This window comes from Elephantulus edwardii, unplaced genomic scaffold, assembly GCF_000299155.1.
Source record: "Elephantulus edwardii isolate Elephantulus edwardi_28Jun2011 unplaced genomic scaffold, EleEdw1.0 scaffold00023, whole genome shotgun sequence".
Classification (NCBI taxonomy): Eukaryota; Metazoa; Chordata; class Mammalia; order Macroscelidea; family Macroscelididae; genus Elephantulus; species Elephantulus edwardii.
This window is the reverse complement of record NW_006399773.1, coordinates 21,951,163-21,970,913: the sequence shown is the minus strand read 5'-3', so window position 1 is coordinate 21,970,913 and position 19,751 is coordinate 21,951,163. Positions and strand designations below refer to the sequence as shown.

Genomic DNA, 19,751 nt, shown 5'->3' with positions numbered 1-19,751 from the left:
GCACATAACAACAACAACAATATCATAAGCAAGCAAAATCATGCTAAAGATTATCCAAAAACAAATGGAAAAGTACATGAACAGAGAACTGTCCAGTGTGTAGGCTGGGTTTAGAAGAAGCAATAGAAACATCACAGTCAATGTTTGATAGATCTTGGAAGAAAGCAGAGAGTACCAGAGGAATGATTATCTATGTTTCACTGCCTATTGCAAAAGCATTAACTGTGCAGAACACAACAAACTGTGGCTAACCCTGAGGAGAAGAAGGATCCCAGAACACTTAATTGTGTTAATGTGAAACCTTGGACCAACCAGGAGGCAGTCATCAGAACAGAGTAAGGAAATACTGCATGACTTAGGATCAGGAAAGGTATGCATCAGGAATGCATCTTATATCCATACATTTTCAATCTACTACAGATCATTTGGGAGACTGGACATTATGAGGAGAAATGTGGCATCAAAATTATAGGAAGACTCATCAACAACCTGCATTATGCAGATGACACAACCTTGCTTGCTGAAACTAAAAAGGACATGAGGCATTTGCTGCAGAAGGTCAAGAACTGAAGACTTCAATATGGATTCAATCTCAATATCAGGAAAACAAAGATCCTCACTACCGGACCAATTATCAGCTTCGTTATGAACAGAGAAGAGATTAAGATTGTTAACAACTGCACCTTGCTTGGTTCCACAATCAACACTCTAGACACCAGAAATCAGGAAATAAAAAATTAATCAAAAAGATTAATTGCACTGGGAAAGTCTGCTGTAAGGGAGCTCTGCAGAGTACTGAAGAGCAACAATGTCAATCTGGAGACTAAGGTGCACCTGATACAGGCCATAGTCTTTGCAATTACTTTCTATGTATCAGGGAACTGGACAATAATTAAGGATGATAGAAGAAGGGTGGCGCTGGAGAAGCGGGCTGAACATACCATGACTGTAAGAACAAACAGGTCTGTCCTAGAGAGGGTGAAACCAAGCTGCTCCTTGAAGGCAACAATTTTAAAGCTCCATCTCACATACTTTGGGCACATGGCCTGAAGGGACTAGTTCTTGGAAAAAGACATCATAATTGGAAAGGTGAAGGGACAACACAGGACAGGAAGACCCAGGATGAGGTGGATTGACCCAATGACTGGAGAACTGGGATTAGAAGTGTCAGAGATGATGAGATTTGCTCAGGATAAGGCAGGGTTCAAGCCATTTTGTAATGCTGTTGTTGTTGAGTACCGTCAATTTGGAACTGACCCTTTACTAACCCTCCAGTGGGTTTTCAGAGGCAGTAAATCACATAAGAGGAAACTGTCCATTGTTCTCCCAGGGAGCTGCTGGTGGATTTGAAGCACATACCTGTATGGACAACATAATTCCTTACCATTAAGTCACCAGAGTTACATTTCTAATTGAATAAAAACCAGAAATTGAAAAAAATTAGGATGAAAACTTATGAAAAAATTGCCCTTGTAGTAATAATAATAATATTCTTCTAACTCTTGAAGTGCAGGGAACAGAAATGGCCCATAGTCCCAACTGATCCCCTCTGAAGCCCACTACAAGCTCTGAAATGAGGACATACTTGCCATGGCATCAGTTAATGTCTGAACAAAGCAAGATGACGCACACAGGTGACCTTTCCAAAGTAGCTTAAAGCTGCCTAAAAGCCCTACTTCCTTCTCTTTTTCATCATCTGCAATTCCATTTTCAGCACTGGCTGATGGCTCTGCTAGCTTTCTTCCCAGATTCCCCAGATTAGGGCTTTCTCTCCTAATACTTTGCAAGGCAAATCTCAGGGGAACCAGAATATTGCAGTCTTCTTCCCATACAACTATCATCAAGAGAATCACTGTTAAATGGTCTGGTTTATAAATAATATAACTGAAATTTCATCCAATCTCCTATATTCAGAATCTTTAACTGAACATTTTTCACTTTTTCTTCTTGTTCTTGGACTGTGCACTTTAGTGTGTTACCAGGAAATAACTGTGCTGACCATGTACATATCACATTCCTGGATATTTCTGGAATGGTTTCCCTCTATTTCCCATGAAAACAATAACTCAGGTTACTGACTATCTTGGCTTCCACCTATTGGATCAAATATTCCAGAGTAGTAGACTATCTTACATAAAAACCACCTACTACCTCTGTTCACTGTTCCATCAGGTTATCACTGAAGTTTGATTCTGTGTTAGAACTGACTGAGAGCTGACCCTTCAAAGGGTTTTCAGAAGCTGTAAATTACATGGGAGGAGAATCTTCATCTTTCCCCTGCTGAGAAAGGTGGATTCATATCATGTGCCTTTGGGTTGGCAACACAACTCCTTTCCAGTAGACTACTGGCACTCCATAAAGCCTAATAAAGAATACTAACCATATATTTCAAAATAAATAAATAAGAATATATTCGTTATTTTTCTAAAGACTAATAAAAATGAGTCCACAAAAGTAACACATGAGCTCAGCTAATCATCAATATTCCCATTAGTATACTAAATCAATTGTACAAAAACCTGGAGGCAGTTAAATCAAAGGATTTAAGTATATTTTTAACTGATCAAACTCCAAACTAAAGATGCTATCAGTTCACTTTAAAAAAATCAAAGGCAAGAGAACATTAATTCAGCTCCTATGAAACAAGATTTACCATTTTCCCTTATTCATGTTTTCCTCCTGGCAGAACAAGTTTTCACTCCTCTCAGGATTAAGCAACTTTGAAAACATAATTTCCCCACAGTCAATAACTAATATAGGATAAACATTCCTACATGAAAGAAATGACTAAAGGTTTCATTCCAGCCCATCTATATGTAAAGTACAAAGAGGAACAACATCTGTAGCATCAGACGGAAGGAAAGCAGCCAAGAGGGTGACACAAGGACATTCAGTGGTCAGATCTCAATCATGAGACACTTTTCTACAGGCTCCTCATGTTCCTATACATCCTTCAAAAAGGGCACATTAATGTTTGCAGAGCAAACAACCTTTGACGAAAGAGAACCTCTCCCTCTACATCAAAGCACAAGGCTGCTTCATGTCTAATAATGTAACATCTTCTAGATTCTGAGATACACATGCTGTTGTTGGTACACTATAAAAAATTCTAGGCGCTTAGGGAGCTCAGCACTCCTCTCCTTTGGCACTACCTGCCATGTCCCTCCAGACAACTCCACCCACAATGTGGTCACTATTACTTTAACACTGCTAAGTAAGCAGTCTATCAGAAAGAATAGAAAATAGCTTCAATCCCTATGTCTCGCACAATACAACATGTGAGAATATCCCTAAATGTGTGTTCTACTCTCATTCCCACAGCTTTAAATGCAGTAATTCTGTAGGGAAGACAATTACCACTGGGTGTGGGAGGAAGGAAAAGAGTTTACACAGTTTTTAAACTGCTCTGAAACAAACTTATAGACTCAATTTTCATGCAAAAGAAATGTTGACTGAGACAGGTCCTGATTGGGGAATGTCCACCATTATATGCAACATTTTCTCCTCAGAGGCAACATATGTTCTTCTTAGACTATAAATTTTATGTGGAAGTCAGACAATAACTTGTTTCTATCCTAACATTCTCTTGACTGATGGTGTCATAAGAGATGTTCAAGGATTTGTAAAAACACTTTCAGTACATCATGTAGCACTCAGACAACTATGGGGATCTCTCCAAATTAAAGCTTACCTTAGTTATTCTAAGAAGATTCTTAGAGGGGTGATTGGCTTATTTATATATTTACCCTTAGGCAGTTATTCCACAGTAAATCACCCAATTAGAAAAAGTAGTAAAAAAAAAAGTGCTCCTGTCTTCAGTTAAAGTGATCAATGACACCAGATCAGCCCTGGAGGGTTCTAAGAACACTACGATCTCTGACTCAGTTCAAAGAACTGGATAGAGATGTTATAAATGAAATAATTGCCCTAGAATTCCTTTTTGAAGAATAAGGTGAGGTCTATACAATCTCCGTAACATCTGTTTTTACCTGAATTAATACCTCAGACTGACTACAAAGATCACAGAAAAACTCAAGGAGCAAATGGTCACGTTTTCTAAGGTATGCACTTGCAGTTAATAGAATTTGTTCAGAAGGGCCCAGCTTTGGTCAGCACTGCAAGTTGATAAGTTGATCTCCATCCTGCCTCTTGAAGTTCTCTTGACAGCAGACTTAATTAAGTACAATACAAGACAAACTGAACAGATGTGATCACAGACTGGCTCAATCAGAGTAATTACAATCCTGGATACTAGAGTTTGCTCCGAAAACACAACCTATTACAACTGACCCTCATCATGTCCTGTTCTGGGAATTGGGGCTCAGGAACTAAAAGAAGAAACCTGACATTCTGGTTTCTGCTACTGTTGTGGATATAAAATTCTTTGTGTCTGACTTTTGTATTTACTCTTCTAATAACTGCATAAAACTGAAGAAGACTAGCAAGACTAAATAGTTTACTAGTAGGGTGAAATCTCAAGCATTTCCTATTTCTGACACTCTCCAGGCAAAATGCAAATGGCCTGGGTCAGAAAGACACCACAAGAAGGAGAAAGCAGTATGCTGGCATTGCCAATCTAAGGACAAAAAAACACACGCCCAAAAGGACAGTTAAACATTTGCCAAGAAACCTATTGGATCCCCACTCTCTAGCTTCCTCCAAATCCAAATCAGTTCTATAACCAACATCAAGGGAGTTCTGCAGGCCTAATGGTATGAAACTGTGCCACAATTCCAAAGGCACGCAGTCTGAAATCACCAGCTGTTCTGAAGAAAGATGGACAATTTCCTCCTGTGAAATTAACTACCTTTAAAAACCCACTGAAGGGTCAGCTATGGATCAGCTGCAATTCCACGGTACATAATGACAACAACTAATTTTAAGGATTTTAACTAACCTGTTGGGACCTAAATTATTCTTTTGATCATGATCTAACACAGTTTAGTCAGGCCAAGAGAAGTCAGGAAGAAGAAACATCAAGAAAGGAAATAAAAAAGAAAAATGTTTAAAAGCGAAAAATAATAATAGTTTATGGCAGAAACTGAAGATTAATGTGAGTAACGACAATGCAGAAAAATAACTGAAATTATTGTGGCTAACATTGAGAAAAATGAGAATTCCAGAACACCTGAATGGTCTCAGGCAAAAACTATACTTGCACCAGGAAGCAGTTGTCAGAACAGAGCATAATACTGCATGGTTCAAAATCAGAAAAGAAGTGTGCCAGGGATGCATTTTATCTCCATATCTTTTCAATCTTAACACAGAACAGATCATGTGGGAATGCAGTATCAAGAATGGAGGAAGACTCATTAACCATCTATGTTATGCAGATGACACAACATTGCCTGAGGCACTTGCTGCAGAAGGTCAAGGACTGTAGTCTTCAATATGGAATGAAGCTCAACATCAAGAAGACAATGATTCTCATCACCTGGCCAATTGGCAGCACCATGATGGATAGAGAAGAGATTTATTTTGTTAATTTCAGCTTGCTTGATTCCAGAATCAACATTCTCGGCACTAGAAGTCAGGAAATCAAAAGATGAATTACACTGGGAAAGTTGCTGTCAAGACACTCTTGAGAGTGCTAAACAACAACAATGTCAGTCTGGATGCTAAGGTGTCCTGGTCTTTGCAATTATTTGCTATGCATCAGAAAGCTGGAAAATGACTAAGGATGACAGAAGGAGGATTGATGCCTTTGAGTTGGGGGAAGAGTGTTAAACATTCCAAGGACTGTGAAAAAAACAAACAGGTCTGTCCAGGAGAGGGTGAAACCAAGTTGCTCCTGAATGGCAAAGACTTTGAAGCTCTGTCTCCATACTTCAGGCATGCGGCCAATAAGGACCAGCCATTGGAGAAGAACATCATGCTTAGGAGGGTACAGGGACAGCACAAGAGAGGAAGACTCTGCATAAAATGGAATAACAGAGTAAGTGGAATAATGGGGTTTAGGTGTACCAGAGACAATGAGACTGGCTCAGCCTAGGACAGAGTTCAGAGATATTGGATGCAGAGTCACTGTGAGTCTCAGGTGACTTGACTGCACAGAACAAAAACAAAGTAATTTTACTCTCTTTTCTTGAGAATAAGAACAGTTGCTGGCATCAAAAAATACAGCAGATACACTGGTAAGAAAAAAAAGTGAGATATATCAATGTTAAATCTGATATTTATATGCACAATATCTTTTCAGATAGTAAGAGTCTCCAGGTCTGAGGATCACTTTTTTAGCTGAACAGTTTTCACTCTCTTACTATAACAACTGAGAAAAGGTAGAGCAGGGGAGGGGGAACCTCTATTCTCAATTCTATCATAATAATAGGCACTCAAATTATCTTTACTATGATGATAAGACTATCGAGAAAAATCTAACAATCCTTAAAAAGTACTTTGTTATAAATATACTTTGTCATAAAAAAAGAATGAGGATTTTTTTAACTTTACTATCTCATATTTTCTCCAATTTAAAAGCAAACAATTGGTTTCTGTCTTATTCAGCAACAAACACGTTTTCTTTTTAATTTGGTGATTTGCTAATATCACCCACACTAGTACATTTTAATAAATGCAAATTATATAGCTAATGGAATAAAATGGGCACTTAAAGCAATAGATGTATGAGAAATTTGATAACCAGCTAGCTCTAAAATATCCTTTATTTGTGGAAATTTCAGAAACACTCAAGTATTTTTGGTTATTAACGGGTTCCTCAAGTATTTCAAAGGAAATAGCTAAAGTCTGATGAGAAATAAGAGAATACAAAACTTTTATTTTGGGAAAGATGTAGGTTAACTAATGTAAAATATAGTAACATAATTTTAACTTAAGGATGTCACCTCATAGACTATTTCTAATCCTAGGATTAATCATAATGAAAAACCATCATTAGATAGCAAAAACTTAAATCACAATGGCTAAGTAGGGAAAATAAAAATTTTAAAGTATTGATTATTTAGCACTTGACTATTAGCAAAACTTAACGGTTCAAATCCAGTGAGTAGCACTTCAGACAATAAGCCTGGCAATCTGCTTCTTCTGTCTAACAGAAAAATTCTACTCTGTATACATGGGGTTGTTTTAAGCTGGAATCCACTAGATAACAGATAACAGCAACATAATTTGGAACTCTATTCAATCATTTAAAAAAAGAGAGATAGAAAATAAAAAATGGCTTACAGAGCTTCATGTTTCAAATAATCAGCCACAAAGCCATTACAGAAATAATACATATGTTAATTAAAAATACAATATGTTAACCTTACCTGTAGTTGAATTGAATTGTGCCGAAGACCTTTCACAATAGGAGAAAATCTATCAATTTTTCTTTCTTCTCCAGATGATGTTAAAGCATCCAAAACTTCTTCAAGGCTATTGGAATATTTTAATCTATTGATTCAGTTGTAAGTAGCAAATAACACAAAAGCCATAATACTATTTATTGTTTCCACAACTACACATAAGCAATAACCATTTCAGAATTAACTGTGCATGTATCATGTCTAAAAACCTATTACATCACATTACACATTTAATTCATCTTAGTCCATCGAATTAATTTAATCCCCAAAACAATTCCACATGGATGCTAACTTATCAAGTATTTATAGGATGTTTACTGCATGCCAGGCACCCCCTAATTAAAAGTACCTTAAGAACGTTTTTGTAACTTGTGGTTAGGTACTAATCAGCTACTAATCCTAACAATCTTATGAACAACAGATCTGAACCTTGCCCTGCTCTGTACCATCTTCTAGATCTCTGAAGGAGCTCATTGTTATAGTCTCAGTATCAATCCACCTCCTTAAGGGATGGATTTAGGAGAAGAGGGATGTTACCATATCATACCATAGATTAGAAAATCAAAGAGGAAGAAAAAAATCAAGTCATCTAAGTTCTTATCTACTAAATGACAGAGCAAGGATCTGACAGTATATATGTCATCTAAGCACTATATGCAACTGTATATTTTTGTATATTTGCATTACTTTAAATCACTTCACACATGTGAAAGTTGGACAATGAATAAGGAAAGTCAAAGAAGAATTGATACATTGTGGTGCCTGTGAAAAATACTGAATACACCATGGACTTTCAATAGACTAAACAAATCTACTTTGGATGAAGTGTAACCAAGGTGCTCCTAGGAGGCAAAAACAATGAAACTTTGTCTCACATGCTTTGATATTTTGTCAGAGAGAGCCAGTCCTTAAGAAAAAAAAATCAGGTTTGGAAAGGGGGTCAATTAAGGAGAAAGATCCAACAAGACTGACTGTACTACACTGACACACAGTGACTAAAACAATGGCTGTGAGCATGACAAAAATTATGAAAACAGCACAGTTAAAGATAAGGTTTCAATCTTGTATTCATAGGCCATTAGCATTCTAGTCAATTGATGGAACTAAACAATAACAATATGTCCTTCATTATAGAATATTATTAAGTATAAAAAAAAGTTATGCATAAAAAACCCTACAATTCTTTCAAGGTATTTTTTTTCCCCCGACTAACTCCTGAGAGAGATAGAGAGACAGAGAGAGAGAGAGAGAGAGAGAGAGAGAGAGTGAGTGTGTGTGTGTGTGTGTGTGTGTGTTCCCAAAACATTACAGTATGATTATAAAAACACAACTATCAAGTCCTAGTACATTGAAGTTGCTCAGTTTGTGGCTGTTGAGATATAACTCTTTTGTAATGCAAAAGTTGTTTACATTAACTTTTATAATGTATCATTTATAATGTAAAAAATTATTTACTCTATAAAAGATACATATTTTGAATTCAAAATATAATAAAAATGAGATAGCTAAGGCACACCGAAGGGAAAAAAGATAATAAGGATATGGTAAAAGAACGGAAATAATAGGAAGGGAAATGGAGGACCAAGGAGAAACATTAACTAGGGAAGAAGGAGTGGAGGAGTTTAAAAAAGTAGAAATAGGAAAATTGAGGGAAAATGGAGGAGGAGGATATGACGTAGGCTATGGAGCAACATATCATTTACTTTTAAATGGCTGGCCTTTTTATAATGAGAATGGGAAAGTGTTAAACGTGTATGCCTGGCTTTATATGCTCAGCACTGCAACTGAGTACAGATAGTTCCAATCCACAAACACTTCCAGGTATGGTGCAGTGAACTACTTAATGTGGCTCTTCTAAATATCATCACACTACTCAATAGGATTATGTAAATGTGGTATATCTTTGAACCATCAGGAAGACTAGATAACTTGCTAATAATATAAATAAATAAAGGGCAGAGTATCCTTGTGGGGTAGTACTATGCAAATCGGTTGTGGAGAACATTAGTGTAGGATTGGTCAGTCAGGCCATTTTGCCATATTTCAAAAAGCCATCTGAGAGAAATAAATAAACAAATCTCACTACATCAAGCAAGAAACTCAGGAGAGGAGCACATCCTTTGGTCCCAGGACTCTTTCACTGGAACCTTCTCAAATCAGGAGCTGGAAAACTGTAACACTGGAGAGAAGAGATTGTCAGAAGTGGAGACAGAGAAAAGGCAATAGTAGGTCAGTAGAAACAGATGATTAGCATGAGATAGAGCAGTTGGCTCTCTGTCCACAAATTAAGTGCCTTTGGATAGGAGGTTTATTGGAGGAGCAGTTATCTTCAGTTACCTAGCATTTGTCAGAGAACTAACTTTGTTAACTGGTGGAACTAAAGCCAATCCCCTTCTGGCCTAGGCTTTCTTAAGTTTGTGGAAACTTAAGGCAGCAGAGCTAGAAATATTTCTGTAACATTTGCTCAAGCCAGACAAAGTCTAGGACTATTACATTAAGGCCCAGAAAGAAGCGTACCTACCAACATGCCTAGAAGAGTCTGTTATGATTAAAGAATTGCAATGAGTGTTACAAATCTGAATTTTAACCTATTAGCTATTACCCAAGGTTGACGATTTACACATTAGAGCCAAAGAAAATAGGTCTAGTGACATAATTTTGTAAAGATTGTACCCAGATCAAACAAAAAGCCCTAGGGAGCAAGCAGTCCTAGATAACAGTAGATAAGAATGGTTTGACTCAATACTGACTTGATGGCAATGTGCTTATAGTTTTTTAAAGGAATCCTTAAATTATTTTTAAATGTTTTCTTGCAATTATAATGTCTAAGTTATCTTTTAGTAGAAAAAGGGTTTAATCATCTTTTAATATGAATGTGTAGTGTTAGCTAAAAGTTGGCACTTTTAAGCCATTTAGCCTCTGGTTTCCAGCTTCCTTAATTGCAGGGATATGGTCTGGCAAATCTCTATGGTCTTGCAAATCATCAACAGCTATGAGACTAAGATAAGAGAAAAAGTGCTTCCCATACTAAGCAGCAAGACTTGAGGACAGGAAGAATTGAGGAGAGCAAGGCTTGCAGCATCAAGAAACTGGTGAGAGCAAGACTCTGGTGGAGGATAGACTGAAGCATTGCTGTGAAGAGATGGTGGCAAGGTATGACCTGAGGCTCCTTGCATTTGTGCCTGCCACATTTAAGGGTCTGGCTGTTTTTGCCAGAAGCTTAAAGGAGAAGCTGATTTATGCTCTGAGGCAAAACTTGCTGTATGATTTGGATTTAACTGCTTAACTGAAACCAGAACCTGGAGTAATTGAGGAATTGTGCCTTAGGACTGTTAGGATAAACTTGGACTTGTACTGTGAGATATTCTTTGCCTTCCTCACTCTCCAAATTCCTTCCCTAATAAACTCCATTGTTGGTACCGTAACTGTGAGTCTGTAAGTCAACAACAAATAAGCTAATCGCTTGCTCTTGGTGTGGTTCTAGAGGCAATATGGGGCTGGGCTACTTTCAGTTCTAGGATGGTAAAGGGCTGTGTTATTTTTACTCCTCTGGTCTTGTCTCTTTATGGCCTGTTTTCTCTTACATGCTGTCTTATTTATTTTTTTAAAAGGTCAATCAACAGTGAGTACTTGTAACCAAATTCCCACTTTCTGTTTGAAAGACTTGGATTGGATTTGGGCAAATATATTACCCATTTGCCAAAGGAGGATTATATTTTGTCACGATGTTGAACAGTTACCAGTGGAGTTTTTAGATAAAGATAACTCAGAAGAGAAGGGTGATGATCAAAAAATCAGTCCATAAAATCTCTACAGATCAGAATGGTACAAATCCATTGTGCACAGCCTCTCCATACATCAAAAGCAGACAGAAGGCAGAAAAAAATTACAGTGTGAACCTTGGTAATTTAGTTATAGCCCTAACAAATGTAGTCAATGTCTTGAAAACTTAAAGTTCTAGCATGTACTTCACAGTCAAGGATAATGTATCAATAAAGTACTAGTTTACAGATAGATAACTATATAGGTAATAATATTAGATATATCACTTTGAAAATACATCTTATATATTATAGCTTTTCACATAGCATGAAGTCTGTTTTTTCCAGTGGGAAACGCCTGATCTATTAATTATACCTAAAAATAAAATCATATAAAAACCAGAACCTGTTTGTGTATGGTATAAAATCTTCATGTCTAACTTAGGGACTTTAAAACAATTTAAAATCACCATGAAGAAATCATGTTTTCACGTAAACATTTTAGTCCATAACTATTGTACTATTTAAAATAATATTATTCAAACATTTCTGTTCAATTCACATGAATGTCAATGTACTGCTAAAATATATTGAAATATATTCAAATATATTGAAAGTAACTTGAAATCTAGAGTAGATAACAAAAACATTCATAAAGTCAAAACGTATAAAGTTATCCAAAGGAAGAAAAACAGAGAAAGAATACCTACATGCTTTCCTCGCCCACAATGCAGACTGCAGACAGAAGTTTAACCACGTCCGTCATCATAGCAGGATATGTAGGATCAATAACTTTGGCCAATAAAGTAAGACTCTTCTCTTCACTCATAATTCTTTCCAATCCATACTATAAAATTTTAGAAATACGAGGTTATATTCTAGGAGTTAGAAAAAATTATTTAAAAGATAATTTTTCACACTTAACCATGCATCAAAACTATTTGTTTTGCAATAAAGAATTATAAGAATCACCCAAATGCAGTTAACTCACAAAGGTAATTTTACTACACCATAAGTTATAAATGTTTAGCAAAATGTCAGCTGGAGAAAGGGAGCAATAGTGAGAATTACTAAGATTTCCCAACAAGAACATATGAAGCTGATATTAGAGAAGACACTGAGACCATAAGGGTCTTCTTGGAAGGTTTCTAAGAGATACTACTAAAAGTAGAAAGACACAAGTTGTGATAGTAAAACTACCACAAGTTGGGAAGACATATTTCCACAACTTCCACCGATATGGAAACCATGGTTGCAGCTGTAAATTTCAGAGTAACAGGTAAAATTAGTTTTACTTATCAAGTTGCAGGTGACATGAGAGCATATAACAATACTATCATTACAACACATGATCAATATTCATTGATATTTTGACAAAATAATCCCAGATACTAATATTTTATTCACAAATGTATAAAATATGAAGGAAGATTTAAACAAATATCATGAAGAAATAGCCATATTCTCATCAGAATAGTGTCTTATCATCAGCAAGAAAACACTATCATATACACATTATAGAACTGTAACACCTGTAGATAAAATTCTGGATTCTGCCAGGATATTGCAAGCAACGAAAAATAAGGAATCATGTCATTAATGCAGTATTTTAAATTCAAGATGTATTTATCTCTTTGGGATTCTCATAATCTATGAAAGATATGTACCAAATACAGTGAAAAGGAAAAAAATAAAACAATGCTATTTATCTATCACGGAGCCCGCATATTTATTCTTTTGAGTGAAAAACTGGTAAATTTACTACTAAGTACTAGAAAACTATTTTCATCCCACTTGCAGACCTATGGGACTCTGGCTTAAACTCAGAACTAATACTAGATATAAGCATTAGAATTGAACCTGTGATACCTAGACTAGAATGCTTTGAGTCTCAAGAAATTCTGTTTGTAATTTACTCATCTTGACATGGCATTTATATAAAGAAATCTCCACATTAGGGTGGTATATAACATTCACTACTAGGAATATAGGCACAATGGAGGAAGTCTACACAGAAGGGAGAAAACCAAACCAAATACCAACTCCACAGCCACTGGGTGATCTGCCTCATCGCTATTCTCCATGGGGTTTCCAGGGCTGAGGAGACTGTCCATTTTTCTCCTATCAGCGGATTCACACCACTGACCTTCTGCTTAAGAGCCTAACGTGAAAGGCTCAAGCCATTGGTGCTCCTTAGAAAGGACCCAGAACCCTAGGAAATTGTTTTTAGAGAGAATTCTGCCTTGTGGGTAACAAGTGAAAGCTTAAAAACAGACAGTTAAATCACACAGGAAATAATCACTTTTGTGATGCCCTGGGCTAATTTATAACTGAAAACAAAGGGAAAAAAAAGGCAGGGATGGGGCCAAAAGGAACAATATGTCTCAATATTCTTTCCATGGAATCATTAGTGCGTTATAAAGTACCTCTTAGATTCAATCCAAAAAGGCAGTCAATGATTACTAAGTACCAAAGGGCTGCCTCTGTTCTAAGATAGCTAAGAACTGATAACTTACAGTATTTCTCTTCACTTCCTACCCAGGTAGATGTTCTTAGTCAATGATTGCTCTTCTGGAATTGGAATTCTTTGGCTCTTCCAGCCGTGGGTCCCTCCCAACTGATACTGCCTACGTTCTCATGTCATTTAAGCTTTAAACAAAAACATGTTAAGGGCAGAATATGAGCATATTCTGATTTCATGGTTTTGGCTATTATCCGGTGTTCCTCTAAATCTATCATAGACCTATCCACTGAGTTTCCATAAAATAGAATTGTGTACTGCTGGAATTATCATTATTTTGTATCGGTAACTGAAGACAGAAATGCCACCTACTTGTATAATATTAATCTCCTTCAGTTATTAAAAACTCAAGGCAAAACAAAAAAAAACCCCTCAGACTCTTAGTAAGAAATAGCTAACTTACCAGTACAGGTAGTAACATGCAAAGTAACATGCATTAAATCAAAGATATTATAAATTACAAAGGTGGTCACAAACTTCGGAGCATTTGAGAGAAAATATCTCTTGAATATAAAGGATCTACTCTATCCAAAATGATACCTTGATGTTCTAAACTGAGAACTGAGGCTGGGTTACAGTGACATGCCATATCAGGCCTATTATTACCTAATGGAATTCCAGGTCTTTGAAGATGATGTTTTAAGCAGGGGAAAGCTAATTCCTGAAATGCTTATGTAGAATGTCTCTAGCCCACACAGCATAGATTAAACTGGCTCATTGCCTCTGAGCTGGAACCAACTCTTAGCTGCCCCTCTGGCAGGTTTTCAGAGGCTGTCAATAAAGACAAAGTAGCTGGTGTTCAAAGGACCTTTTAGTTGGCAGCCTAACTCCTTGCCCACGAGGTCCCAAGGGTTCTCTGCATAAATGCTAGTGCTGAGCAATGCGCCACTCAGAGCTAATTCCAATAATGGAAACTATATGGATAAGTGGGCACATATTTCCAGGCAACAAATGTTAGCTGACAAAATTCTCTTTTCTCAGTGCCTCAGTTTCCCATTCTTTCTAAGAGGTCTTCAAATTATTCACTTATTCAGAAATATTATTTACTACAAGTCAATGTAAGAAGAAATTCACCTGCTATGTTAGAAGGACATTCATGTAGGAAAGTGGAGGGTTCGCAAAAGAGAGAAAGACACTCAATGAGAGGACCTGACACAGTGACCACAAGAATGTACTTAAGAAGAGCACAAATTACTAGGACAGCGCAGAATTTTGTTCTGTTCACGGAATTGCTATCAGCTGGAGCTGACTCCTTAATACCATAGTGTTATCAAATTTGATCACCATACTTAATCATATAAGTAATATTGAGTTGCAAATAAGCAGCCAATACATTTTCCTCTTATGACTAGTTTGTTTTGGTTTTTTTCCTCTCTCTCTCTCAATGATCTCTAAGGCAGCATACTGAGGCTTAACAAATTCCATACTTATAAAACAACAGGGAAAACCAAAGCCACTGTTGTCAAATAAATTCCAACTTGCTGAAAGCTGTAGGCTCAAGCAGAATTGGCTGATACGGTTTCCAGTGTCGCACGTTTCCGCGGGAGTTGACTGCTGCTTCTTTCTCCTGCGGAACAGCTACTGGACCGAAAACTGTGACCTTCCCATTCATAGCCGAAAGTTCAGTCCATGGTGCCATTAGGAGTCCTTATACACATAAGCTAATAAAGCTGAGGGGAAATCATCTTAAAAAATAGCTGCACCACTAGGAAAAGAGTAGATAATGATCACTGCATTGGAACAGATGAGGGGGAAACGCTGTCTGAAAGGACTACGTGATTAGGCATTATATGTAAGACAGCAACCTGGAACTAGAGGTGCGTTTCAAAATGGACAAGGGGTGGTACAAAGGAGGGAGAAGAAGAAAATGTGCAACAATGAATGAATGAAAACCCAACATTTTGGTAAATTTTCATTAAAATCACAATAATTTTTTTAAAATAGTTTTATCAATATAGCACATTTTACTAACTATAGGGTTCAGATATTATAATGTTAATTCAAAGTATCAATGGAGTCCTTTGGTGGTATAAAAGCATAATTGTATGAGTTGTGAAAAGTTGGAGGTTCGAGGATACCTGACAGTGCCTGGGATGAAGGGCACGGGTAGCTGCTTCTCAAAAATTAGCCACTGGAAGCCCTGTCAACTAAAGATAACTCAGAGACACAAGGGTATCTTAAGGGACTCAACAACAGTATTTACTGCTTTTATATCTCAGTAACTTCTTGTATTCTTTATTAGTACAAGCCCATCAGAAAGTCTGCTGTTAGGGACCTCTCTAAAGTACTCAAGAGCGACGGTGTCTCTTTGGAGATTAAGGTGTGCCTGATACAGGCCATGGTCTTTGCAATCACTTGTTATGCATCAGAGAGCTGGACAATGACTAGGGAGGACAGAAGGAGAATTGATGCCTTTGAGCTGTGGTGCTGGAAAAGAGTACTGAATGTACCATGGACTGCCAAGAAAATAAACAGATTCAAACTAGAGAGGGTTAAACCAAGCTACTCCTTGGAGGCAAAGATTCTGGGGCTTCGTCTGACATACTGTGGACATGTTGCAAGGAGAGACAGGTCTTTGGAGAGGGACATCATGCTGGGTAGAGTAGAGGGACAGTGTAGGAGGGGAAGACCCTCTATGAAATGCATTGATTCAGTGACTGGGGTAATCAGGATGGGTGTGTCAGAGGCAATGCGATTGGCACAGGACAGAGCAGGGTTTAGGGCTGTTATACATAGGGTCACTATGAGTCGCAAACGACTCGATGGCACATAACAACAACAACATACGTAAAAAATCATAAATGAAATATCTGTCATCTTAAGTTACAGGACATTAATTAGAAGATGAATACACATAAAAAGTTGACTCTAATCCCAATGTGCTCCCAAATCAAGCAGGAGTATTAGCTTCGTTAGCCAGGGTATTATTCAAATTACTATCTGATCCAAACACCCATCTTGTTTGAAACAATATCCCTAGTTTTTCTCCATTCTAAGCCTGCTATCAATACTGAGATTTCCAATTTCTACATATACTTTTTTTTATACATGCATCATTCAAAAATAGCACTAGGTACATAAGTTTCTTTCATTCACTCACTATAGAGGCTACTTAATAAGTCTAAAATATAACCCTCAGAGATAGGTTTTGTGATTTTTATATCCTCAAGATTATATTTATTAGAAAAGGAAAAACATTTCATTGATTAGAAATAGAAAATTTACCTCCATAATTCTTTTTTTTAAAATGCAAATTATTACCTAACAAAACAAATGGAAAATATAAACACTAGCTATATTTAATAAATGAAATGCAAAATGTTAATTTAATTAACAGTATTTACATGTGTAATTTCCTAGGTGTTTATTTTAAAAAGAGAATATAAACTATAAATTACAATTAATCAGAAATATACTGATAGTTTTGCTATAAAACTAAAATCATCACATCACCATAGTAAAATGACCTCTCCTGCTGTCTTACAGCAGCTGAAACAGTTAGTATTATTATACACATCATGAGGTAGATGTGTTTAGATGCTGGAACTAAAGTTGATGCATTTACATGGCATGGGATAATGCTAATTTCTGTAATTAACGGTCTTAAAAAACACACACTTCAGATAACTTCAGTGAAGAGAGTAAAGAATTTCTCTCTTGTGAATGTATATTCTTTATCTAACCAATCTCCAGATCCTTCACATTACATTTGGACCAAGTATTACCTGCATTAAACAACATCAGGGCTCAATTTGGGGGAAATATTTCTGTAAGGCTACTTCATCATATATTTTAAATATTAATCTTAGATTAGAAGAACTCTATCTTATCAAGTAGGTTTCTTATTCATTTCACTGCAGGTCATATTTAATAATCAAGTTTCAAGTTGAATCATGCTGTATCTTTTGAACATTAAAAGGCAAGAGAAGCAAGGGAGGGAAACAGACATAAAAAGAGAATTGAAAAAGAGTAAAGAGGAAGGAACCAAACCGCATCTTTCAAAAAGAAAGGATTTATCCGTGCATGAGACACTGTGCACCAGAAAGACCCAAAACCAAACCAAACCCACTGATACTGAGTGGATTCTGACTCTTAGCTACCTGATAGCAGAGAGGCGAACTGCCTACAGAGTTTGCAATGCTGTGAACTCTTCACAGAAGCAGACTGACTGCCCTATCTTTCACCATAAGAAAATGCCCTCCCTCTGGCAACTGCTAACCTTTCAGGTAACTGTAAAAGTCTTTAGCCACTGTGGGACCAGGGCTCCTAAAAGAATCCATAATTCTCTAAATGTTTCCTCGTTAGAAGACAGTAGACTTGAAACAGAACTGGAATTCAATATATTTTAATGTCATTTTGTTTGTATACTTGGAAAAGAGTGGAAAATATATGAACTCAGTACAAGTAAAAATTCTATAAAGACTGAGGAAAAAATAAAATTACCTATGTACATACCTGTGTGTTCATCAAAGCCTTTAGACATTGAATGACTTTGTGCTGACTCTTCTTTACAATTTTTTCTTGGCTGTATTGATATGAAAAGATATTGGTGTTGAAATTGTAATAGATATGCAAACATACCTTAGCTGAAAATAATTCTTAGTAATACTTACGTTTTGCAATTAATCAGTCTTTCCAAAATATTCAATAATAATCCGAGACCCTCGTGTCCAAAACTTTTCACCCAACTAAAAAAGAAAATATCATTTTACATTGTCATATGAGTTTTAAATGCATCCTAGCTTGGAATATCACAATTATGTGTGCTGTCTACTGTCGTTACATATTCAAAAGTATTTTGTAAGGCTATCTTCCATTTCCAAAGCTTCTGCCATAGGTACGACAGGGTACACACAAGCTCACTACCAGATCCAAATCGTGACCATCAAGTCAGATGTGACCCAAAACTGAACCTCCCTCAGGTTTCCAGAGACAGTAATTCGCACAGGAGGAAATGGCCAATCTCTGCCCTATAAGCAGCTGGTGTATCTGAACAGGATCCTTTTGGGTTAGCAGAACAGCTCCTTACCATTAGACAAACAGAGCTCCTTTTCACATGTGTACTTTCCATAACACTGTTTTTATTAAATACTAAGATTTATGGTAGTTCCCATGATTTAGCAGGTTGTTTCTGAGGTCTAAGAATACAGACACTTTGTAACATAAATTAATGGCGCTTCCTCACTTTAAGACATTACATTTTACAAAAAAGTTTAAAAGAAATACCCAACTCTGGATAACAGGGGAAACTGGTATTAGTTTTATAAAGACAGTCTGAGCGAAGTGCAAATTGAGGTTTGTGTGCAACTGTTGACCTAAAGGTTGATGGTTCCACCTGATATTGCAGTCCTACACCACTCCCACCCCACGTCCCTACCCCATAAAGGCTGCAGGCAAGAAAACCTAAGGAGAAGTTGTACTTTACAACAAAGGCTGCCATGAGTCTGAATTAACTCAACAGCAACAGATTTGGTTTGGGATTGGTTTTACAGTTATGATCATAAATACAATACAAAAATAATATTACATATGAAATTACTTATGACTCACAGATAATGTCAGGAGTGAATGGAGGAAAAAGTAGAGGTGCAATAACAGTGGTGTACAGGTGTCAACTCATACTGTCTCTTAAGGGCCAAGTGAGAGTGTCTCTTCCCTACTCTGTTAAACAGTAATATCATGTTGGTTGCTGAAAAGAGCCATGGCTGGAGTATTTACATGGCAAAGGAGTCATAAAAAGCTGTCTATCAAGGTTACCCTTTCTACCACAGAGAACCATTTATTAAATATACACAAGTACAACACCAAAGCAGACATTTCAAGCTGCTCCTAACAAAAGAAGTGGAAAAATGAATAAAGATTTAAGAAAGAAAGATTTTAATCTATAGAAAGATTAAAGCATATTAAATAAAACTGGTCAAAATATGGAAAAAGGATGCGTTAATATACAATTCCTCCAATCACTAAAATGTATATATAAAAACTATAGACTTCTATATTTCAAAGTTCAGATGTCAAAAAATAACAAAAAAACACCCCCTTGATCATTAAATAAAATGTTTTAAAACTAAAAAGTCTCTATGATTTTCCCATGTTTTTAAAATTCCATCATGACCAAACTACATTTATTCCATAAACACACTGACTGAATCATATTACTGTATA

At 36.6% G+C, this 19,751-nt stretch overlaps 1 protein-coding gene across 1 annotated transcript in view; it reads right to left on the bottom strand.

Annotated features, from left to right (window-relative positions):
- Positions 1-19,751, bottom strand: part of DIAPH3 (diaphanous-related formin 3) — a 740,013-nt gene that overhangs the window by 523,105 nt on the left and 197,157 nt on the right. Inside the window, exons 6-9 of the mRNA XM_006882733.1 lie at positions 18,200-18,274; positions 18,042-18,111; positions 11,776-11,912; positions 7,269-7,374 (exon numbers count right to left, since the gene is read on the bottom strand). Coding sequence (XP_006882795.1) covers positions 7,269-7,374; positions 11,776-11,912; positions 18,042-18,111; positions 18,200-18,274 — 388 coding nt within the window. The remainder of the gene's footprint in view (positions 1-7,268; positions 7,375-11,775; positions 11,913-18,041; positions 18,112-18,199; positions 18,275-19,751) is intronic.